The 21246-nt window shown below is 37.3% G+C and overlaps 1 protein-coding gene across 1 annotated transcript in view; it reads left to right on the forward strand.

Moving 5' to 3' along the window:
• The window catches only part of PARPBP (PARP1 binding protein), a 45943-nt gene that overhangs the window by 437 nt on the left and 24260 nt on the right, over positions 1-21246 (forward strand). Inside the window, exons 2-6 of the mRNA XM_063395699.1 lie at positions 402-922; positions 14087-14314; positions 15229-15336; positions 16764-16934; positions 18487-18641. Of these exons, the coding sequence (XP_063251769.1) occupies positions 773-922; positions 14087-14314; positions 15229-15336; positions 16764-16934; positions 18487-18641 (812 nt within the window). The 5' untranslated portion in view covers positions 402-772. The remainder of the gene's footprint in view (positions 1-401; positions 923-14086; positions 14315-15228; positions 15337-16763; positions 16935-18486; positions 18642-21246) is intronic.

A 21246-nucleotide genomic window follows, 5' to 3' on the forward strand; every position in this document is an offset into this window, starting at 1 on the left:
TCCTCGCGTGTTACAGGCGATAACCGCAAAACGAACGCGCTGTGGGCTCTGCCTCAGTGGATGGGAAAAGGTCAAAGGTTGAGTTTGTCTTCTGGAAGTAAATGGAGTGGGTGGTGATCCTTTACTGTCACTGCGGTGTTAGGGAACTTTGTTTCAGAAAAGAACAAGTTTAAAGGCAAAATTGTACTACATTATAACGTACTTTGTCTTGAAAAATGCAAGGAGGTTAGAGAGACCAAAGCATGAAGTAGTCCAGTTACTGCCAAAGAAGATAAAGGGTTATAGAATTAAAAACCCCTCAAATTAATATATATATATATATAGGTAACAAAAGTGTTTAGAGTTGTCTGTGTTAGTAAGTCTTAGAAATATTAAATCTCTTTTTTTCTCTTTTTTTCCAGGTTTAAAACATCCTCATAGACACTCATCTGAATGTATGGCGAATGCAGCAAGTATTGAAGAAGCTCTGAGGCTGCTTTTGGAGACAAAGACTGTCATATTTGTAATAACATTCCTTTATGTTGGCATAATGCACAAGGAAAGTAAAGGCTTCATGAAGGCGTGACGTACATAAGCACTTTTAACCCCTTCACAGTTGTGCTGTCACAGTAAGGCAAATTTGGTTTAGTTGCAAGAGTTTATTCTAGGAACTCGGTCTTTAAGAAGATACGACAGGGTTTGCACAGCTTGTTGGGAGGTGAAGACCTGCCTATGCTTCTGGCATAGTTATATTCATTTTTCGCTCGATTATCTGTATCTTCTACTTTGGACAATGGTTACTTGCCAGCAAAAAATTTTACACTTGGTCAAATGTTTCAGAAAGCACTGGCCTTTATTTTCCAACTCTGAAAGGACTACTGTATGTGGAGCAGACTGCATGTTGATGGCATTACAACTGTCCATGGCTGAAGTCAATAAACAGGTTAGCATTCTTTTCGGTATATTCTTGGTAATTGGTACACCTCAGACTTGGTTCCCTTGCTGCACTTAGTGCTCAGGCACCAACTTGAAATTACTTTTTTGGTCACTTTGTTGCTGTTTGTTAAAACAAGGTGTGTCTGAGGGCCACATGCTGCAAGGAAAGAAAATTCATATGATTAAGTGCACTACTGAAGCAGGATTTAGAAAAAGGAACTGCTAGACTTTATGTGTATATTTGAGCTCCAAACTTTAAACACTAGTGTATTTCTGCTGACCATGTAACTTCTGTTTATTTCCATCCAATGCTTCTTTTGTGCTATAGATCAAGGTGGGAGAACTGTGGCATTTGGGGTGCATTTCTTTCCTGAGTGCTCCAGAAGTACTTTGAATGACATGTGAAGAACATGAGTATAAAATTGATTTGGTGTAGTTTGTGTGAGTTGTATTTGCCACTGTCTGTTCTTGGCTGCTGCTCTTCCTGATGCTCCTCAGGTAAAGGTCTATATGTACATGTAAGTTGTGAGTGTGTACTCAGTACCAGCAGGAATTTTATGGCTTTCTTTGTGTATGTGAAGTGTCTGTCAAATGGTGAAGAGGAGGTATAACCTAAAGTGTCTCTGGAAGAAGTGCTAAGGCTTGTCAGAGCCGGAGGATGTCTGAAACATACCAGAAACAGTTACAAGGTACAATCAGGCCTTTGCCTGTGTCTCATCTAAGGAGAGCTATTGCAGTACTTGTTTTAATAACCTAAAGAGACCTTTTTAGGTCAATTAACCTAATTATTGATGAAAACAATACTGACTGTTATTGGAAGACTTTCTCAAGTGTTGCATAGTAAGTCAAACGTGTAGTACAAAGCTTTAGTTAAAAAAAAAACCAAAACAAACATACCAAATCAACAAACATACCAGAAACAACAGAAGTGAATCCCTAAGCCCATAAAAAACCCAAATAAACAGAAAGCCTGCTTCAGTATGTGCATTAGAAAAAAATCCATAGTTTAAAATGTGCAGACTGGTGATATCTCTTGTACATTAAGTATAAAACTGGTTAAGTCATCCCCTATTGTTAGAAACATCACAGTAAGGATACTAGAATGCCAAGATACAACATTTGTTCTTCTTGGAATGTAATATATTCCAGCCAGGAGCCTGGTGTCCTCACAATACCTGTATAGGTTAAAATGAGAAAATTAGTGTGCATCAAAATGAACTCTTGGAAAACTGATAAAATTAATGCAAAAGTACATATAGAGGTGGTCACTGTTTGTCATGTTTGTTGTGATTCTCAAGGGAAAACTGCAAACAGGTTCCAAAGCTAGCTCTGGGAACTAAAATATGTTATTCTGTTATATGCCAAAACTTAGAGACATGAAAAGGTTATGGTTCCTTGCTCCCTGTTTTCCTTACAGTAAGTTTTCTCCTTCCACTAGCGGTAATTAGTTTATTCTACTTTTTCCTTTTTTTCCTCTTCCAGATAATATTCCTCTCTTCCATAAATAGCTTTACTTTCAGAGATGATCTAACAAAAATGATAGCAGTTATTTGCAACTAATTTAATTTTGAAATGTTTCTCTTTTCCTTCAGATCAAAAGAAACAAGCAGTTTTCAAAAACCTGATTTTTTTTCTGATTATACTAGTTGGTCTAATAAGACAAGCCTTGGCTTTCCTATGTGGATTAAAACTGTTTTAGCATTTGCATGTGCTGCCTCTGAAGCACAATTTGTTTAGATTGTATCCATTTTGAAGTTCACAGTCTTAAAGCAAAATATGTCTGGTTTATTTTGCTCAGCACTGAAACTTTAAATTAAGATGCAGAGTATTGCAGTTGTAGGTATGTCCTTTGTTAGGTTTCTGATTTAAATACAATAATTTTGAATTGTTAGCGCCTGTAGATTGGAAATCTATTTTGATAAAGTCAATTACTGCAATAAAGATAATTTAATTAGCAGGCTATTGAGTAGCTGTATTGAGAAAAACCCAACACATCCAACCTATCACAAACAACCTAAATATACTTCTCTTCCTTTAGGAGCCTGAACAATTTTAATGAATTTAGTGTTTTAACTGGTACCTGTATCTGTAGTGGAAAAGAAAGATAATAAAGCTTTTTTGAGAGCTCTAGAAAAGTTTAAAAGCTTCATAATCTACTAATCTTAAATTTCACCCAAATAAGGGTAGCAAAAAACCTGTGATAAACCCTGATCAAACAGCAGAGATGAAAGAAATAAAACTTCTATGCTCTGAATCCCTCTGAAAATACTTTGGTTTGTAGCACATGGTTGTAGCCATGTGGCATAAAGACAAGTGGCATAAGGTCCGTGGTGTAAGCAAATACCTTTCCTCTAGATTGATTATAATTATATATATTATATATAATTATATATATTATAGTATACATCTGTTAAAAATAAGACGCTTGACACGGCCAATATATCAAGCAGCAATTTAATAATTAATTAATTAACATGGTAAAGTGTGAGCAAAGAGGCAGCGCTGGGTACAGTGGCAGGGGTTTTCCCTTCCAACTGCACACCCATTGCTGGTTTTGATGGTATTTTATACATATTCATAAGCTTTCTCAGCAGTTTCCATTTCTAGTTTTAACGTCACAATTCAATACCTAACAGCCATAAATCTATAGATTGTCCTGTATAATTCTATGGACCATTGTGATCTATTCTGATATTTCAATACTCCAGGATGTACTTCCAGGATATGTTTTTCCAGGTGGTGGGATCTGGCTTCCAGATATGGGGGTCCCATCTCTATTCCCAGATCCATCAATCTCGGGCAGTGATGTCCAGTTTCCTTCTCTAGGAGCCATGAATCAGTGAGCTGAAGTCTTGTCTTCGTGTCCAGGATGTTTTCCCACCTTCTGTGAAGGCTTGAGCCCCCTCCTCACTTCCTTCTTTTGTCTAAAAAAAAGCCTTTTTACAATCTAAAACTACAGTTTAAAATTCTTTAATACAAAGCAAGCTTCTACAGTTATAATTAAAAGACACCTATTACAGAATAGCTTGAGACTCATAATAGGTAATTGCAAGCAAAAGATTTATTCAAAAACTTCCCTCCTATGCTTTCCTCAGCTGTTTATTAGAACTCATCTTTTATAACTGTCCCATTGTTGTGTTCTACAACTACAATTACACAGATTTTCTTCATTTCCCTGACACGAAACATAACTTTGTATTTCACAGTCCCCACTCTGCTTGTATAAATTTTTATTTATCTTACTTATTCGTGTCTGGGTTTCGAATCTGGCCAAAACTTCAGAAACTTTTCCTTTTTTGTCCTTTTTCTTCAATTTCATTATTTTGGATATTTTAGATGTTTTCTCAAAATGGCTAAATTCCCCTGTAGCTAGTTCAGGGTCTACAGGCATCACAGCGACCTGTATACCTTGAATTACAGAGTGGATAAGCTGAACAAAGCATGGAATTAAGCAAGGTAAAAACAACAGTCCAGTCAATGAACACAATATTATAAATACTATTTTCTTCCACCAAGCCCCTCTTCCAAACAACTGGTCTCACCATGGAGCTTGAAGGATAGAATTCTATTGCTGAACAGGCATTTGTTTGTTACTTAAATATCCTTCAGGGTTTTGTGGCTACCACCGATTTTAGAGAAATTTGTGGTATACATTTTCCTGCAAGGGGTTTCCCCTACCTTTGTCCCAAAAGCTTTCCCTTTCTTGTCTATGCATTCTTGGCCTATCACTATATTTGTCAATACCCATCCTTCTGTCCGTTCTTCAGGTTTTGTAATTCCTGTTCGCTTCTACTTTAAAATTTGTGCTACTTCTAACCCTTCTCCTCTCTAAGGCTATTGCCCTGTCATTTGGGTCCCACCACAAATCCAGCACTTGGAAATATTTAATTCTATTACAATTAATTGCATTAAATCCATAAACAAATTCTCCAAAAGTGGAAAGGTCTAACTCTGGCAGCTGTTTCTTTAATTTCTCATACAAATTTGGGGAAGCAACTTTAGATTCAGAGTGGGTTTTCAACCCTTCTACTGCTTTCTGCACTAAATTCTCCTTATTTTGGTCTTGAACTCCTCCCCCATCAGTGTATCCCCACATACCTGCTTTGGTAAAGCATATATATTCTTCTCCTCTTGCACATGTCTGGTAATTACGGCCAGCTCCTCCTCTTGCTCCTAAATTCTTTGCCATCCAAAATTCTCTTCCTTGCTCTTCACAAACCCTTAACTGACTTTCATCATAACAACCTTTGTTTATATGGGTGTGACCAACAAAGGATACCGTTGTGACTCCTCTCCATTTCACCGCCTGGTGACATGAGTGACATTTGTCAATTGCCATGGCAATGCTTACACACATGATCAGGTATATAACGAGAGGTCCAGTATGACATGCCTTTCCACCCCTCCAACCTATTGGGTTGCTGCCAACAGTTGGGAATTTCATCTTCTTGGTGGCAAAGGCAGAGGTCAATCTGGTCTTGCCCTCTATTTATTCTTACCTCTGAATTGTTGCCAGGCCCACTGAAGCTTAGCTCTGTGCCACTCTCTTATTTCAATTTGGTATCCGTCTGGTATCCAATTGTTGTAATCACACTCAATTTTTCCAATTTTGCCTTTGCTTCTTCCTGCAGATCGATCCCAGCCCGTGTCCTGTGCAACCAGGTCCCCCACCAATCCTTATCACCTACTTTAATGTATCCTTTCTCTACTGCAGCCCTTAGTGTTCTATCTGTCTCTTTCTCTTCTCTACAACTCCAGCAAAGGGTACTAGGGATCCTTGCCCGCACCAAGTTTGTATACCACAATTTCTGACACTCAGTGCACTTGAAACAACCCCAGGGAAAACATTTACAGTTTAGGTTAGGACATTTCACTTTCCTTGGAAGGTTTTGATTCTGAAACCTCAGGTACAAGAGTTTCTGAAACATGCATCAATCCTTTTTAAGTCTTATTTTCAGTTCTCTAGGAGCAGATGAGATTTTCCACTGAAGCTCGGCCGGTGCCTCTGTTGGTGGTCCCACTGGTCCTTTAATCGTGATGTGTGGGTCCAGCCTTTCTCTGCAGTCTGGATGGCTGTATCAGTGGTTAAGGGGTTAAATATGGGCCTTCCCATTTAGAAGATAAGGTCTCCTCTTTGCAATTTGCAGCTTTTAACCAGCACTCAATCACTTGGTTTTATTTTATTTATGCCAAATCCTAGAGGGGTAGATTGAGCCAATATTCCTTTTTCTCTCAACTCTAATACATGTTGTCTAATTGTTTGGATATATTTTCTGAATAGTCATATCTTTAACTATTACTGATGTTTGGGGTATCTCCTGGGAATATGGCATGCCATAAAGCATTTCGTATGCTGATAGCCCAGTATCTGCATTAGGAAGTGTTCTTATATTAAGCAATGCTAAAGGTAAACATTTTACCCAGGACATTCTGGTTTCAATCATTAATTTGGTTAAATGCTGTTTTATAGTTTGGTCCTTCTTTTCTACCTTCACAGAGCTCTGAGGGTGCCAAGGGGGTATGGTGTTCTCAGGAAATACCCATGGCTTGTGTTACCCCTTTGATGACACTAGAGGTAAAATGGGAGCCTTGATCAGAATCAATGGCTCGAATAACCCCAAATCGGGGAATAATTTGTTCTAGTAGTATTTTAATTACAAATTTGGCCGTGGCCCTTAAAGCTGGGTAAGCTTCTACCCAGCGAATTAGTTGATCTACTACTACTAACAGATACTTCCACTTACTGACTTTTGGAAGCTCAGCATAATCCACCTGAACTCTTTCAAGAGGAGCTATAAAATTTTTTTGGACTTCTCTTTGAACTTTTGTTATAATATTCAACTGAATTGTTTCTTTCAATTCAAAAGCTGCCTCTTTTTGCAGCTTGGTCAGCTATGACATTTCCTCTTGCTAAATAGCTTGTGTTTCTTTGGTGACCTTTTACATGTGTAACAGCTATTTTTTTTCTGGTCTTTTTAATGATACAAGCACTTTAAGTATTAATTCTTGATAGATCAACCATTTTCTTTGGGTATTGATCAAAACTTCTCTCTTTCCAAATCTTCCTAAAAGTATGTACAATTCTAAAAGTATACTTTGTATAAATAGTCTCCACTTTGTCTTTTAACAGTTCTAAAGCCTGGTATAACGCATATAACTCCCGGCCTTATGCAGGCCAGCTGGAACTTAACCTTTTCCTTTCTACTATCAACATGTTTCCTCCCTTTACAATTGCATATCCTGACCTCTGCTTCCTTTCTAATACTTTGGAGGAGCTATTGATGAAATATTTCTCCCCTTCAGATAATTTTATTTTTTTTTTTTTATTTCAGTTAAATCTGGTCTTACTTTAGTTTGTAATTCAATTAACTCTACAAAATCATGAATCTGTTCTCCAGTTAACTTCTGATATAAAAATTTTGCTTTTTGACTATACTTTTTTATCTACTGCCTACAATACTTTAATAGTTTTACCAGCTGTCTTATCTCTCCCTTTGTTCTGGGAGAAGGTAAGGCAAGTATGCCCGATACTCATTCGGGGTCCAGTTTCTTTGTTCTTTTACTTAACTAATGACCCAAATACTTCATTTCTGCTTCTACAAATTGCAACTTGAACATTGAAGCTTTCAAACCCTTTTTCTCTAAAAAGTTTAATAGCTTAATTGTGGCTTCTTGGGCCCCAGGAACTGATCTAGTTTATCAGACATCCCCATTTCCTTTTTAAGGGCTCTCACATCCCCAGTGTTCGGTGGTACTGATACATATCTAATAGCTGTCTTCTTCTTCCCCCCTTGGTATCTTGCTATCAGTACCTTCCTTAATGGATCTAACTGGCCCCTTTTGCTCTCATCATCACTGTCCTTGCGCCTTTCTGCCCGAACTGTCTCCCTGCTTCTATGTGCAGGTGGTGAATCTGGAGGACGAGGCAGAGCCACAGGGGCTTGAGGTGCAAGCGGTGCCATAGGGGCTTGAGGTGCTGGGGGTGCTGGATTAGGCACCTCTGGTGGGGCAGCTGGTTGTGGTAGATAAGGGGGGAGGTTGTGTAAGTGGCCTCATGGATTCTTCTCCTTTTTTGGTTTTTAAAGCATACAGGGGAGAAGGCCAGGACTTCTGCTATAAAGCAGCATAATCGCTCTCTTGGTTAATTGGATCCTTTTTATTTACACAGGCATTCAGGGCCTGACAGATCCACTCCTCAGATGACCTGTACATTGGCCAGTACAAATTATCAGGTCGTGTCATTTCTTTAGTCCATTCCATCATACAGTATTTTATCATTTTCTCTTTACTTTTTCCTTTCCTGGATTTACATTCATCCTAAAATTTTAACATTAACCCCAGGGGACTGTCCTGTGGTAAAAAGCTCCCTCCTTTCCTAGTACCTTTAGTACTTCTATTTGCCTGTTGGTTTATACCAACCCCTGGGTCCTTGCCTTGGCATTGACCCACCCTAAGAAACGGGTATTCCCTCACTTGCCTCGACCACACTCTTTCTGACTTCAGTAATGAAAGGCCTTCCTATTTTCTCACTTGTCTAGGATTTCTTTAATAAAAAGTCCCTTCAACCAATGCCGCTTCCCGCCTCTGATTTACTGTAAAGAAATCTCCCCCAGCTATTGCCGCATCCCGCCCCCGACCTTTTTATATGAAAGAATTCCCTTTACCAACACTCGCTTTGTTCCTTCACCTGCCGCTCCTCTCGCGGAGACACGGAACCGAGGTTAGAAGAACTCCACAATCACTTCGTGGTCAGACCACGTCTCACACACACACCACTCACACTCTCACACGTGTGTACCCGTTCTTAGCCCACCTAACCAAGCGATACTTACAGCCTCCTTTTCTCGCCTGGGTCTCTGTGCACGAGATATTACAGGTGAATTTCACTGCAGCTTTATCCGGGAGCTCAAAGTCCTTTGCTCACAATTTACCTCGAGGATCTCCTTCTCCCTGAAAGATTCCCCAGTCACTCAGGGCCACCTGAGGCAAAAGCCTGCAAGGTGGGGCGCCTCCCCGAGATCAGGGGCCTCCCTCAATGGATTGGAGATGCCCGCATTCTCCACCAAATTGTTAAAAATAAGACGCTTGACACGGCCAATATATCAAGCAGCAATTTAATAATTAATTAATTAACATGGTAAAGTGTGAGCAAAGAGGCAGCGCTGGGTACAGTGGCAGGGGTTTTCCCTTCCAACTGCACACCCATTGCTGGTTTTGATGGTATTTTATACATATTCATAAGCTTTCTCAGCAGTTTCCATTTCTAGTTTTAACGTCACAATTCAATACCTAACAGCCATAAATCTATAGATTGTCCTGTATAATTCTATGGACCATTGTGATCTATTCTGATATTTCAATACTCCAGGATGTACTTCCAGGATATGTTTTTCCAGGTGGTGGGATCTGGCTTCCAGATATGGGGGTCCCATCTCTATTCCCAGATCCATCAATCTCGGGCAGTGATGTCCAGTTTCCTTCTCTAGGAGCCATGAATCAGTGAGCTGAAGTCTTGTCTTCGTGTCCAGGATGTTTTCCCACCTTCTGTGAAGGCTTGAGCCCCCTCCTCACTTCCTTCTTTTGTCTAAAAAAAAGCCTTTTTACAATCTAAAACTACAGTTTAAAATTCTTTAATACAAAGCAAGCTTCTACAGTTATAATTAAAAGACACCTATTACAGAATAGCTTGAGACTCATAATAGGTAATTGCAAGCAAAAGATTTATTCAAAAACTTCCCTCCTATGCTTTCCTCAGCTGTTTATTAGAACTCATCTTTTATAACTGTCCCATTGTTGTGTTCTACAACTACAATTACACAGATTTTCTTCATTTCCCTGACACGAAACATAACTTTGTATTTCACACATCTAAAATCTTTCAAGGAGAAGAACCTTCCTCAAGGTTTGAAATAGTAATAACAGTTTTCAAGATGAAGTTCAGCTGAGAGTGATTGCTTTAAGTTGACTGTTTGTACCTGTGGATCAGAAGGGATAGAAGATGAGATATTAGGTCAAATAATCACCTGTCATTTTCAGACTGTGGTTGTTTTAGCTAGTGGGATGAGAATGTATAAAACAATTATTTTTCCAGAATGTGCAAGTTTAAGTTTCAGACGTAAATGCATTGTAAATCTCTTCTAGAATGAGAGCTTTGATACTGGATGAAAAACTGCTTCATTGTTGAGTTTAGAAAAAGATCTTCCCTTTAGAAATTTGTGTTTGTATATTTCTGATTTTGTATAAAACCAGTTTCGGTGTGTTGTTTAGTTCTGTTCTGTGCTTCCATGAATGCATTTTGTGTGCTGACTGAAGAATATTATGTTCTGTTTAGTGTCTTGTATTTCTTGAAATTATTTCCCAAATTGTCCTATTTCAATGTTGACAAATGAAGAAAAATGCAGAGTTTTACAGTGTTACTCCCTTAAATTTTTCTGTCTCCCTTTTGGTAATGAGATACTCCTAACTAACTTTGTAATAATTTTATGTGATCTATTGCTTGTACTACGTTGTAATGGTGATATTAAGAGAGGTTGTCTTGGCTGTTCTTCAGCATGATTGATTTTTCACAGAATCACAGAAGGGTTGAAGCTGGAAGGGAACTCTGGAGGTCATATCCAGCTTCCCTCCAAAGGGGCAGCCTGGCAGTGCCACTTGTCCAGGACTATATCCAGGTGTCTTTCAAATTGTCTCTGAGGGTGGAGACTCCATAACCTCCCTGAAAAACCTCAGTACTCAGCATCCTCGAAGTAAAAAACCTTCTGTGTGTGTTTCAGTTTGTGCCCTTTGCCTCTGCTCCCACTGCTGGTCACCTTAGGAAAGAGCCTGGCTCCATCCTCTTGGCACCCTCCCTTCAGATACTTGTATGCATTGAGGAGATCTTCCCTGAGTATTCTTTTCTCTAGACTAAGGAGCCCCAGATTTCTCAGACTTTCCTCGTATGTGAGGTGCTCCTGTCCCTTGATGATGTCTCTGGATGATACGCAAACTTTGTTGGACTTCTCTCCAGTGTCTCTCTGTCTCCCTCATACTGAAGAGCCCAGAACTGGACACACTACTTACATGGGGTCTCACCTTCTCTACAAGGGACAGGCTCTTCTTTAGAAAGGAATTTGAGTAATAAATATTGCCCTGGTTTTTATTTTTAAAGGAAGTTATATATTGAGGCTGTCCTACTGTCTTTCCCATACCCTGTGTAATCAAATCATAACTATAAGTTAGTTTCATGTATTTCTGTTTTGCTTAACAACTGGGGTTGTTTTAACTCTGTTAAAACTCTTGCTACATAGGTCTTGATGAAACTTCCCCAGCTTACCAATAGGACTTTTTCTTCTCGCTCCTACCCCTCTCTGGATAGTATTACAGGTGTCTGTAGAAGAGGAAGCAAGGATGTGTGGGGTTTTTTTGTCTTCTTTGTTTCTAACAAGCAGGGTTCTAAATTTTCAGTCTTGTGTTTTTATTACCAATATAACTGATAGTGTTGGCTTTAGAAAGTGCTGGTTTGTTGTTTGGGTGAGTACAATTCTTGCTTTGCCTAGTCCATGATTCTGTTATTCTACTGACCCATACATCAATATCTCTCTAGTCCTCCTTGAACAGAGCATACCTCTACTCTCATGTGCCCTGGTACTTTTTCCCTTGACACCTCCTCTCACCTACCCAAAGAAAAAGGTGTTGAGTACTCATGCCATTGTTGTTTTATTTGTTATTATTTTATAATATTTTCATTTCTCTAAGCTTGGGCTGTCAGCTTGTAGCTTCACTCCTTCTGCACTTTGCAACCTGTCAACTGTCAGATGTCTGTGTGCTGTATGCACATGAACCAGCCTCTCAATCTGTGTGCAGCCCTATCAGCATGATGGGAAACCTATTAAAAATGTTGCTTTATCCTATGTAATGTGCTCTATGTACCACACCTTGAGAACTCCACTGCTGTGTGAGAGTGTAGGGAAGCAAGGAAGGCTGAGCAGGGCTAGAGGTGACGGGAATGCAGAATTGCATGACTCAAGAACAAAGCCAGAAAACAATGCTGCACTCTAGGAGTATGCCTGGAAAGAATAAACCCAACACAAAGGTGGTGGTTAAGCACAGCAGTCTTACACAGATATTCCTGAAAGGGTTGGTGAGCCTTTGTTTGGGGAAGGTGGAAGCCAACATTTTGATGCAGAAATGCACGACTTTCTAGTTTTTAAAACAATTTGCTGTCAAAATAGAAATTGATTTGCTATGTAGTTAGCACTAGAAAACCTACAATACCTACAAAATAGTAAAAAATGGTGTCTTTATGCATGAAATGTTGCTACTGGATTTCAGGCATTCTAAAACAAGAGTCCCAAGGTAACTTAATATGCTGCACTACCAGGAAGTGAAGATGCTTTATAATACCTTATTGGTTCTATTCCTATGAAATGAAATACTTACTCTGCCTCTAATAGAATGAAAATATGGGACTTTTTGAACTTGCTTAAGTTATTCGCCAGTTGAGAAATGCTTACTGCAAAACACCACAGTATTTTTAAAATTAATTTTAGAACCAGACACTTGACAAATCGGCTGTGTAAGTAATGGAATATGCCATCACAGTGCATGCCTGATCACAAAGGTTAATATCTGGAATGCAATATTTGGATTTAAAATATTTTTGCAGCACTAACATAAACTTAGCTAATCTCTGCAGGCCCTTGATCTGGTGAGGAAAGGTTTTGATTTATTAGATACTTTATGAAGTTATACTTTAACTTGTTATTCCTAAAGGATTTTGATTCAAAATAAAGTGAAAAAACTTTTTTCCCATCTGCTGCTGCTTTGATCTGTTTAAATTTGGTTATAATAGGATAATATGTTTAATTTTGGGGGGGCTGAAATAAAAATCAGGTGCTTTTTCAGAAAACACATATGCAGTTTTAATATTCTGGTGATATGTGAAATAATATGTAAGTTCATAGTGCTGATTTATCATAACCCATGCACAAATTAGAAGGCAGAAAAGTGCTCTGAAGCTAGTATGTGTGACTATATCTGTGAATGTTCTTTAATTTTCACTCCTAGTTCTTTGCCTAGACAATATCAAAGTAGTTGAGTCTCAGGATTTTGGAACTGTGTATTTAATGAGGTCTACTGAGAAAGTTGTGCCAACTATGCTGGAACCTAAAGGAGGGAGCATTTAGGCTGGAACAACTTAAATTATCAGAATTTCTCATGGTTTTTTTTTTTATTTCATGTGTTGCTAATTGTGTTTATAAGTAATTAATTTGCTTAATGTAGAAATGTCATGAAATAGAATTAAACCTTTGGTCTAGGCAGGAGCCATCTGCCATTATGGACAGTGCAAAGCAATGCTTGTTACTTGATCACGGGGCATTTATCTCATGTTACATGGTGAAGAACACCTGGTTTTTTGTTGCCATTTATTGGGGAATGCTTTAGATACCAGTAGTGTGGACAAAAGTTCACCAGCAGGAACTGGGGACTGGTACTCATTTTACAGAGCAGGGTGTGGACAAAGATGAAGTGGACAAGTTGTGAAAGAAAAGGTAGTAAGAGCAAGTAGTTGAAAGAGAAGGCAGAGGGGCATGTGGGACATAATCTAATAATTTTGACAGGAAGAGTATAGTCTATTCTGCAGAGTTAATGTTAATTATAGTAGTAGTAACAGAGGGCTGTGCATGGCTTTAATGTATTTATTAGAACTGTGTAGCAACACTGTCAATGTTATGATAAAGTATAACTATTAACACAAGAAAGAAAAGCTCCTTTTTTAAATTGACGTATGTTTTCACAGTTTACTGCTTGAAAAATGTAAGGGAGCCATATTTACTGCCTTTGGGAAGTAAATGCCTGCCATGCTGAAAACTATTTCTGCAAATAAAGAACTTTATGCAAGAAGTAGTCCTGCAGCCTTCACTGTATTTTCTCATGAGTAAAGTTTGATATACATGCCTGGTATTTTAAAGATTAGGAACAAATACTGACAGAATATAACAAAATTGAACTGTAAATGCAAAGCAGTGGAAGAACCTCAACTATAAGTAAGACTTTGTTTCCAATCAATTTAAATTATAATAGGTTTTCAAATATTTATTTGTTATTTACATATTTGCAGCTTGTTTAAAATTTATTTTCAAAACCGTGCTGAATATGTAAGATATTGTTTTGCTTTTTTTGGTTCTGTTAGCACCATGGAGACTTCACAGTGTCACTTAGTGATGTGTTGGAAACATGGAACTATTTGTTACATGACAAACTGGGATTATATGAAAACATGAAAGAACCTGAAAATTATGCTGATGCGAAGAAAGCCTATCATGCCTTCTTAGCAAGAAGCAATATGTTAGATTTAATAGACATATATCAGAAGTGCTGTGGTCTTGGACTTTTAGCTGAAGATGAAAACATATCCCCTGTAAGTATTAATGTTTGTTTGACCTCTTATGTTGTTTTGATGTATTTCTGGTTCCAGTTATGGATTTATGACACTTCTAATTATACACAGGAGCTCTGGATTATTCGCTAGTTTGGGGAAGAACTTGAGTTTAAATTACCAGATTTGTAAAGAGAATTTAAATTCACTCAAAAATTATTTCTCTGTTGTCCTGGTGGATTGTGAAGTCCTACAACTCTTCTGTGAATAAATGACTCCTTGCCATAAATTGGACTGAGAAATTAACTGTAAAGATTTGATAAAACTGAAGCCAAACTTAGTAATTAACATGTCATGGAGCTTTGGTTGTATGATGATGTGCAGCCAAAATATTTTTAATGGTTACCATTTTGAAAACACCATGCTCTTTAAATAAAACTTCTGTATAATACATAGATTTGCATGTTAGGTTTTGTGGTGTTTTGTTTTGTTTTTTTGGAGTTTTTTGTTTGTTTGTTTGTTTCTTTTTTTAAGAAGTTCCAGTTCAGCCACTCAGTCAAAGCTCCGTTGTAGTTTATTGCAGGTCTTTTGTTTGTTTGGGGTTTTAATGTGTTGTTCTTTTCCTCCTACTTTTCATGGGGAAGATGGAGAACTTGGGTGGTTTAATGAGCTCTTCCTAATGAGCGTATTAGATTTTCTTTAAAATTTAAGCTGTGGCTTTTAGTGGAAGCTTGTAACATAATTCTTTGAGATAATGTCTAAGTTAATTTAAATCTTACACTTCTTATCTCTACTACAACAGTTATACTTTTAAAGACAAACTAAAAGTAGATTGTAAGGGCTGTGCTAACCTCAAACACCAGCAAAGTGACAGATAGGTTTACAGCAGATTTTAAAACCACTTTTGCTTTCTAGTTATCTTCATATTTAAGTTTATTCTGATCTTTTTATTACAGGTTCAACTGTTGGAATTTATTTCTGGTGTAATGAATGCACAAGAAAATAATGGTTCTATTCTTTCTACTCCTACACAAATCAACAGGCAGGGTCAGGAGCATATGAAGGTAAAAATTATTTTTGTCTCTTGTAATGTTCTGTATCTATTGAAAAGATTAAATATAATGTAGTTTTATTTTCAAGTTATTGTTATTCAAATGTGGATGGGCTAAAAAAAAGTAAAATCTGTTTATCCAAACTTTATAACACTTGAGTATGTTGTAGGTGTATATGGGGCTGTATGCTGAAATTTCTATTCTGGAAGACAGTCCAGGATGTCAGGCACTTGATGTAGAACAAATTTTTCTGCAAATACACCATCACTCAAACATTGTCTTGACTGAGCATTAAATAAATGAAATAATCTCCTTTGATTTCATTTTATTAGCTTGTACATATGGAAGAAATCTGAATAGCCACTGTAGTGGTAGCAGTAGCAAAGCACACAAGGTTTGGCTGTCCCAATAGAGGACTCAGGACTCCCCCTTTACCCTTTCAACCACCAAAATAAGAATCTCTCAGTACTTTCTAGCAGTATTTGCAATGCTGGAACTTTAGTTGTTTCCAAACTTGCTTTTCTTATAATAAGTGGCAATTTCAAATCAATATTTGGGTATAACTCAGAATACTTCTGAACAAGAAAATATTTTCTGAACTGGGGTTCTCCCTTAAACAGCACTTCTGTCACTAACACAGTGGCTTCCTTGATGCTCTGACTTGTGCAGTAAAAATATTCTTTGCTGTTTTTTCTTCCTCTGAGGACTGTCTTTGCAGATTGTCACATGTACAGGTTTGATTTTGTAACTATGTTTTGTTGTATACATACTGGGGTATGAGAAGATATTCCATAGCAGGTATAAATTTTGTTGTATGTTCTTCTATTAATGACCTTTTCTTTTTTCCCCTGTAAATTTTTCTGTCCTGGGGCTGTTGTTCTCACAGAGTCAGAACAGTGCTGCAATATTAGCAATTACAGTGTTATATACTGGTTATGTGGGAGGGGCTGGGTCACAGTCACTGTTTATGTTCAAACTGAGTCAGTGGAGTTTCTTTGAGTGAAATCCCCTGGAAGCCAAGAGAAAAAAATTACTGATTCTGTGGCAGAGTTAGCAAGTAGTTTAAAATCTTAGTCTTTTTGAAGTTAATGACAAATTCTTACATTAAACAAATGGTTTAATTGTGCTAGTATTTGCCTTGAGATAGAAAAGGGATTTGTGTGAGGATGTTTTGAAACAGAAATTTATAACCAAAATGAGTAACCCTCAAACACCTTGTGAATATTCAAGTACCATATATGCAATTCTAACTTATTTATCATGTTTGTTTTCATCAAGACTTCCAGAATGCTCATGCATAAAGTAGTATTTTGAAATGATGCAAGGTGAATTCTTACTCTTCCAAAAATTACATCAGTACATATCTAATTAACTTTAAAATAAAATGGAACATAATTTAGCAGCAGGATGACCAATTTATGTGGTGTTTTCTCATGCAGATGACAATCCTGGCAAAGAAGTCTGTCTGTTCATATTTAAGCCTTTTGGTGAATTCTAAGGATGATCTGGCATTGGCTCATATTCTAAATGTTCCGGACAGAGGGCTTGGTAGAGAAGCCTTCACTAACCTGAAACATGCCTCACAGGAGAGAAAAATGTCCATTTTGCTGGTATGTGTGTCAAATGAATCTTCCTGGAGGTTAGGGTCTATGAAGTAGATCCCTAAACAGAGAATGTGTCTTTAATCTAATATGCAACACTGATGTTTGCAAGCTCAGTCAAATACCACCATCAACATGATTTTAAAGCTAAAAGGATAGTAGATTCTGTGGGGAGAAATGGGAGATCATAGGATCTCAAGATGGACAGAAAAATAGTTTCTGTGTGTGTCTCAAGAGTTCTAAAATGGGATCTCACAGTAGTTGTCAGCAGAAAGCCCTCTCCAAAAATAGTTGAAATAAGGTAAATAAGAGTTTTTTCTCCAAAGAATCACTGTAGTCCCTCATACTCAAAATAGTCATAAAATTTTGCATGCAATGTAACCTCAGTACAGACAGTCTAAGTTAAAAACAGTATGGGTATGTAGTCACTGAAGCAGCTGCAATCTCAAACTTTTATGGTTGAATAAATATGGAAGATTAGTGAAATCTCAGTTCCAGGTTTAATTATTTTAGCTTCTAATGCTCTGTTAATGTTGTATAGAAAACTGTATGTGTTTGGACTGGATTCACCATGTCTTCACAGTTGCCAGAGAGGGAACTTCTGTACTGTGTAAAGAAGTCATCTTTTCTGGTATCTGTGTCTTACAGAAATTATTGAAAGCTAGAGTATTTTCCATTAGAAAGGCAAGGTTCTACGAACTGTGTACTTGATCCATATGAAATCTTTAGCACAAAGACAGGACTACTGGCAGATTTACTTTCTGTACTAGAATAATTCCAGTTTTTCTCTTTCCAATCCCAAGAGCTTTATTATTTAGCTCAGTACTCTGAAATAAAAATTTATGTGTAGAATTAATTTTACTGTATCTGTGTCAAGTGCATTGGATTGTTTTCCTGACTTTCACCTTCCTGGACGACTGCTAGGGTTTTTGTTCTTACTGTTGCCTTAAAATTTGGGGGGGTTGTACTTTAAGGTATGCTTTTGCACATCTTTTCATTGTCTTACAGCATACAAGAATATATGGACACTTCCAGAATGACAGAAGCCTTAACTGCCATTATTTTTGATAAGATTTGAGTATACTATATTTGCATCTCTGAAAGTTGTTATAAGCTGAAGTCAACTTTTCATGCTTATGTTAAAATTGTCCTTGGGTCATAGAGAGCACTCTGAATATAAGAGTAGAGTACTTTCTTTGAGGCCAGCAGGAGCATTTAAGCAGCCACAATAACAAGAGATTTCTGTACCATGTTTGAATAAGTTTTTTGTCCTAAGCTTTCAAAAGGCTGGCATAAACATCAAATTAGCTGGTTTATTTTTACTTTGCCTTGTGTTTTCATTTTTTTTAAAATACTATTGTGCTATTTAAGTATTGATCTTGCAAATATTTATGGTGAGATGTACAAAGCTTGCAATCAAGAGCCATTGTTTGATTTCAGGTAAGTTATTTCTGCCATCAGCCAGCTGTTACACAATTTGCAGACCTGTAGGAAAGGCTCATTTCAGCATATGTACAGTCCATGTCTGCCTCCAGTTTGATTTTTCTATTTCTCCTAATAGATGGCAACATCTTTTATCCGGACCATAGAACTTGGAGGAAGAGACTCTGCATCTTCTTTGTATGATCCTTTAAGACCCCATGTAAAGGGACTTTCCAGCTTTGTTAATTTTATTGACAAGTTGCAAGAAATTGTTGGTGAAATCTTAAATACAAGGTAATAGATTTTCTGTTAGATTTTTATTTTGGTGAGCACCTCATTTTCTTGTGCTTGAACAAAAGAAAATCAAATAATGTACTTACTAAAGAATTCAGAGTAAATATTTAAAAGTTAAACCTTATTTGAAAATATAATTGAAAAGCAATTGGGGTAAGTGTATGAATTTTTGAAGGGGGTTTTTGTCTTAAATTTTTATCAAATCAATGTATATATGGTGATTTGGTTACTTCCCTAGTTGTTCCTAGTAAATGAAGTTGCAAAAATTTTCATCTTGTGAGTCTGGTAAGTGCATAAGCTCATATTTGCTTTACTTGTTCCTAGTTAATTCCTTTCTTTTGGTAATTTTATTCTGTTTACCCTTATGCAAAGGAGTCTTTATTGCTGCTACCAAATGACAATGTTGGTTGTAATTTCTTTGCTTTCTTTCATTTTAACTATATAAGTGAAGCATAAGAATTATTTCTTAGGGAGGTTCTGGTAGAGTTGCTGATTTTGAATCTGTTTGAGGAACTGAAGTTAGTCTTTTGGGCAGGCTTACAAATGTGTGATTACTTTGAAAAGTGTAAATGTAACATGGGCTTGAATTGGTAAGTGCTGGCATTATTACAGAGAGAAGAGCTGTTTTCTTAAGCTTCATAATTTTTTCGTTTATAATCAGTAATTTTTCCATACAAAACTTTGGCAAATGAGTTATAATAGTTCTGTCCTTGATACTAAAGAATCTTTTTCTTTTTTTAAGTTTGAATTGAATCTAATCCTCACAGTGGAAAACAAAATAAGTAAGCTTTATTTAAGTTAATGTTCAGTTTCCATTGAAGCTGGAAGTGGGAAGTATTTCTGAAGTTGTTTTGAAGTCTTGTCTTTTTTATTCTGCTTCTTTGTTCTTTCATTTCAACATCTTGGATGCCAGAGACATACTGTCTGTGCTGGTGATTAAAGAGAACTATTAGCTCAACATATAGTATATGCTATTTTACTTTGTTTAAATCATATCTGGCACTGTATATTGATAAAAATTAGAAATGGAAAAATATTTATGGGCATGAACTTTTTAGGATGAAAATACTTTTTCAGGCAAATACAGTTCAGAAAACTGTAACATAAAATGCTGTATCTTGTTAATTACTCCTCTGTTTAAAAGAGAATGCTTAAATGTGAGAAAAATCGGAGTGGGATAGTTGCTGCGAGTTACCAGTTTCTCAGTGGGTGAATTCTCTAGAGCCTGGAAATGCTTTTTAGCATTCAGATATTTATTGTGTAGTTTTCCCTGCTGCACCTGCTGTGCCATTTGTTTTGGGATGTAAATCTTGTTTATGTCAGGTTCTGGCGTGTGCATTAAATTGGCTGTACACGTGGAAGTGCTGCTGTTTGTCTTGCTGACCAGGAGTGGAAGGTGGCTGTACTGGGCTGTTGGCAGTACCGCTCGTACTCCGCATGGGCTGTATACCCTCGCAGTGTAAAATATGTTTTTTATCTATGTATCTATGGATGTTTTCAAATGTTTGGCATGTCACATGGATGAGGATGTCTGTGTGCCCTGCCTGTCATGTGGCAGTTGTTGGGAGTTCCAGAGGATCCAGTTCTATGCAAAAAATTTTCTCTAGTTCTGTTACTGCGGCAAAGTAAAGAGCAGCGGGTAAAAAGGCAGTAATGCAGCAGAATCCCGAGTTACTTCATCTGTAGAAGCCTGCTGAGAAATCCAAGAGCAAACTAGACAACCTGTCTGCAGCATTGCTGTTTCTCTGATGCAGAGAGTAGCCAACTTGCATTAGCCAGGTCTCTATATTGGCTATGCCACAAGAAATGCTGTATTTTTTACTTAATGATTAGAAATCTGCTACTTTGGTTTAATTTTGTTATAGTGGAGATCTTAAACTTGTAATTGCACAAAATACAAAGTCGCCAAATAAATGATGGGTCACTGTGGGACACATGTTGAGTAGAGACTTTCTTCATCTGCCTGATTCCTTTGCTTTGGGAATCTAGAAACCGAATTGAAGATCTTGGACAGTGGTGGGAAGTGCATAAGAATATTTTGAACCTAGTAGGAAATATTGCACAACCAAGTATCTGCCAACCTGTGGAGAATAACAAAAATGTTTCTCATCTCTCCATCATTCAGATAAGAAAGTGAACAGTAGATTAGATGAACAAAGGGAAATCTTTCTAACAGAGTTGAAATTTAATGGAACTATGATGGTTTGGTTCAAATATGGCATTCCTTATCACAGGAGAAATGGAAAGACACATAGAAATCTGGTAGTTTCAAGGTGTATTCACTGAAGACTGAACATTCCTACAAACCTCTGGCATGTTGGAAATGTTTGCCTCTCCTCATACTCTAGGTCTAATATTGGAAGACATTGCTAATCTTTCAGGAACCTGTAGCACGAATATTTGTTAATATGTGGGGGTACTGTAAAACTTGAAATGCTAAAAGTATTTATAGATATGTACCTATAAGACTTGGATGATGTTGATACAGTAAAGGGTGAGCTTGGGTGTTCTATTCTCTTAAACCTGTTTCTTGACAAGAAGCATATCAATGTCGTATTTGTGAGCAAAATGGATGATTATTATACACCTTAGGATCTGAAAACTC

This window comes from Prinia subflava, chromosome 4 (assembly GCF_021018805.1).
Source record: "Prinia subflava isolate CZ2003 ecotype Zambia chromosome 4, Cam_Psub_1.2, whole genome shotgun sequence".
NCBI lineage: Eukaryota > Metazoa > Chordata > Aves > Passeriformes > Cisticolidae > Prinia > Prinia subflava.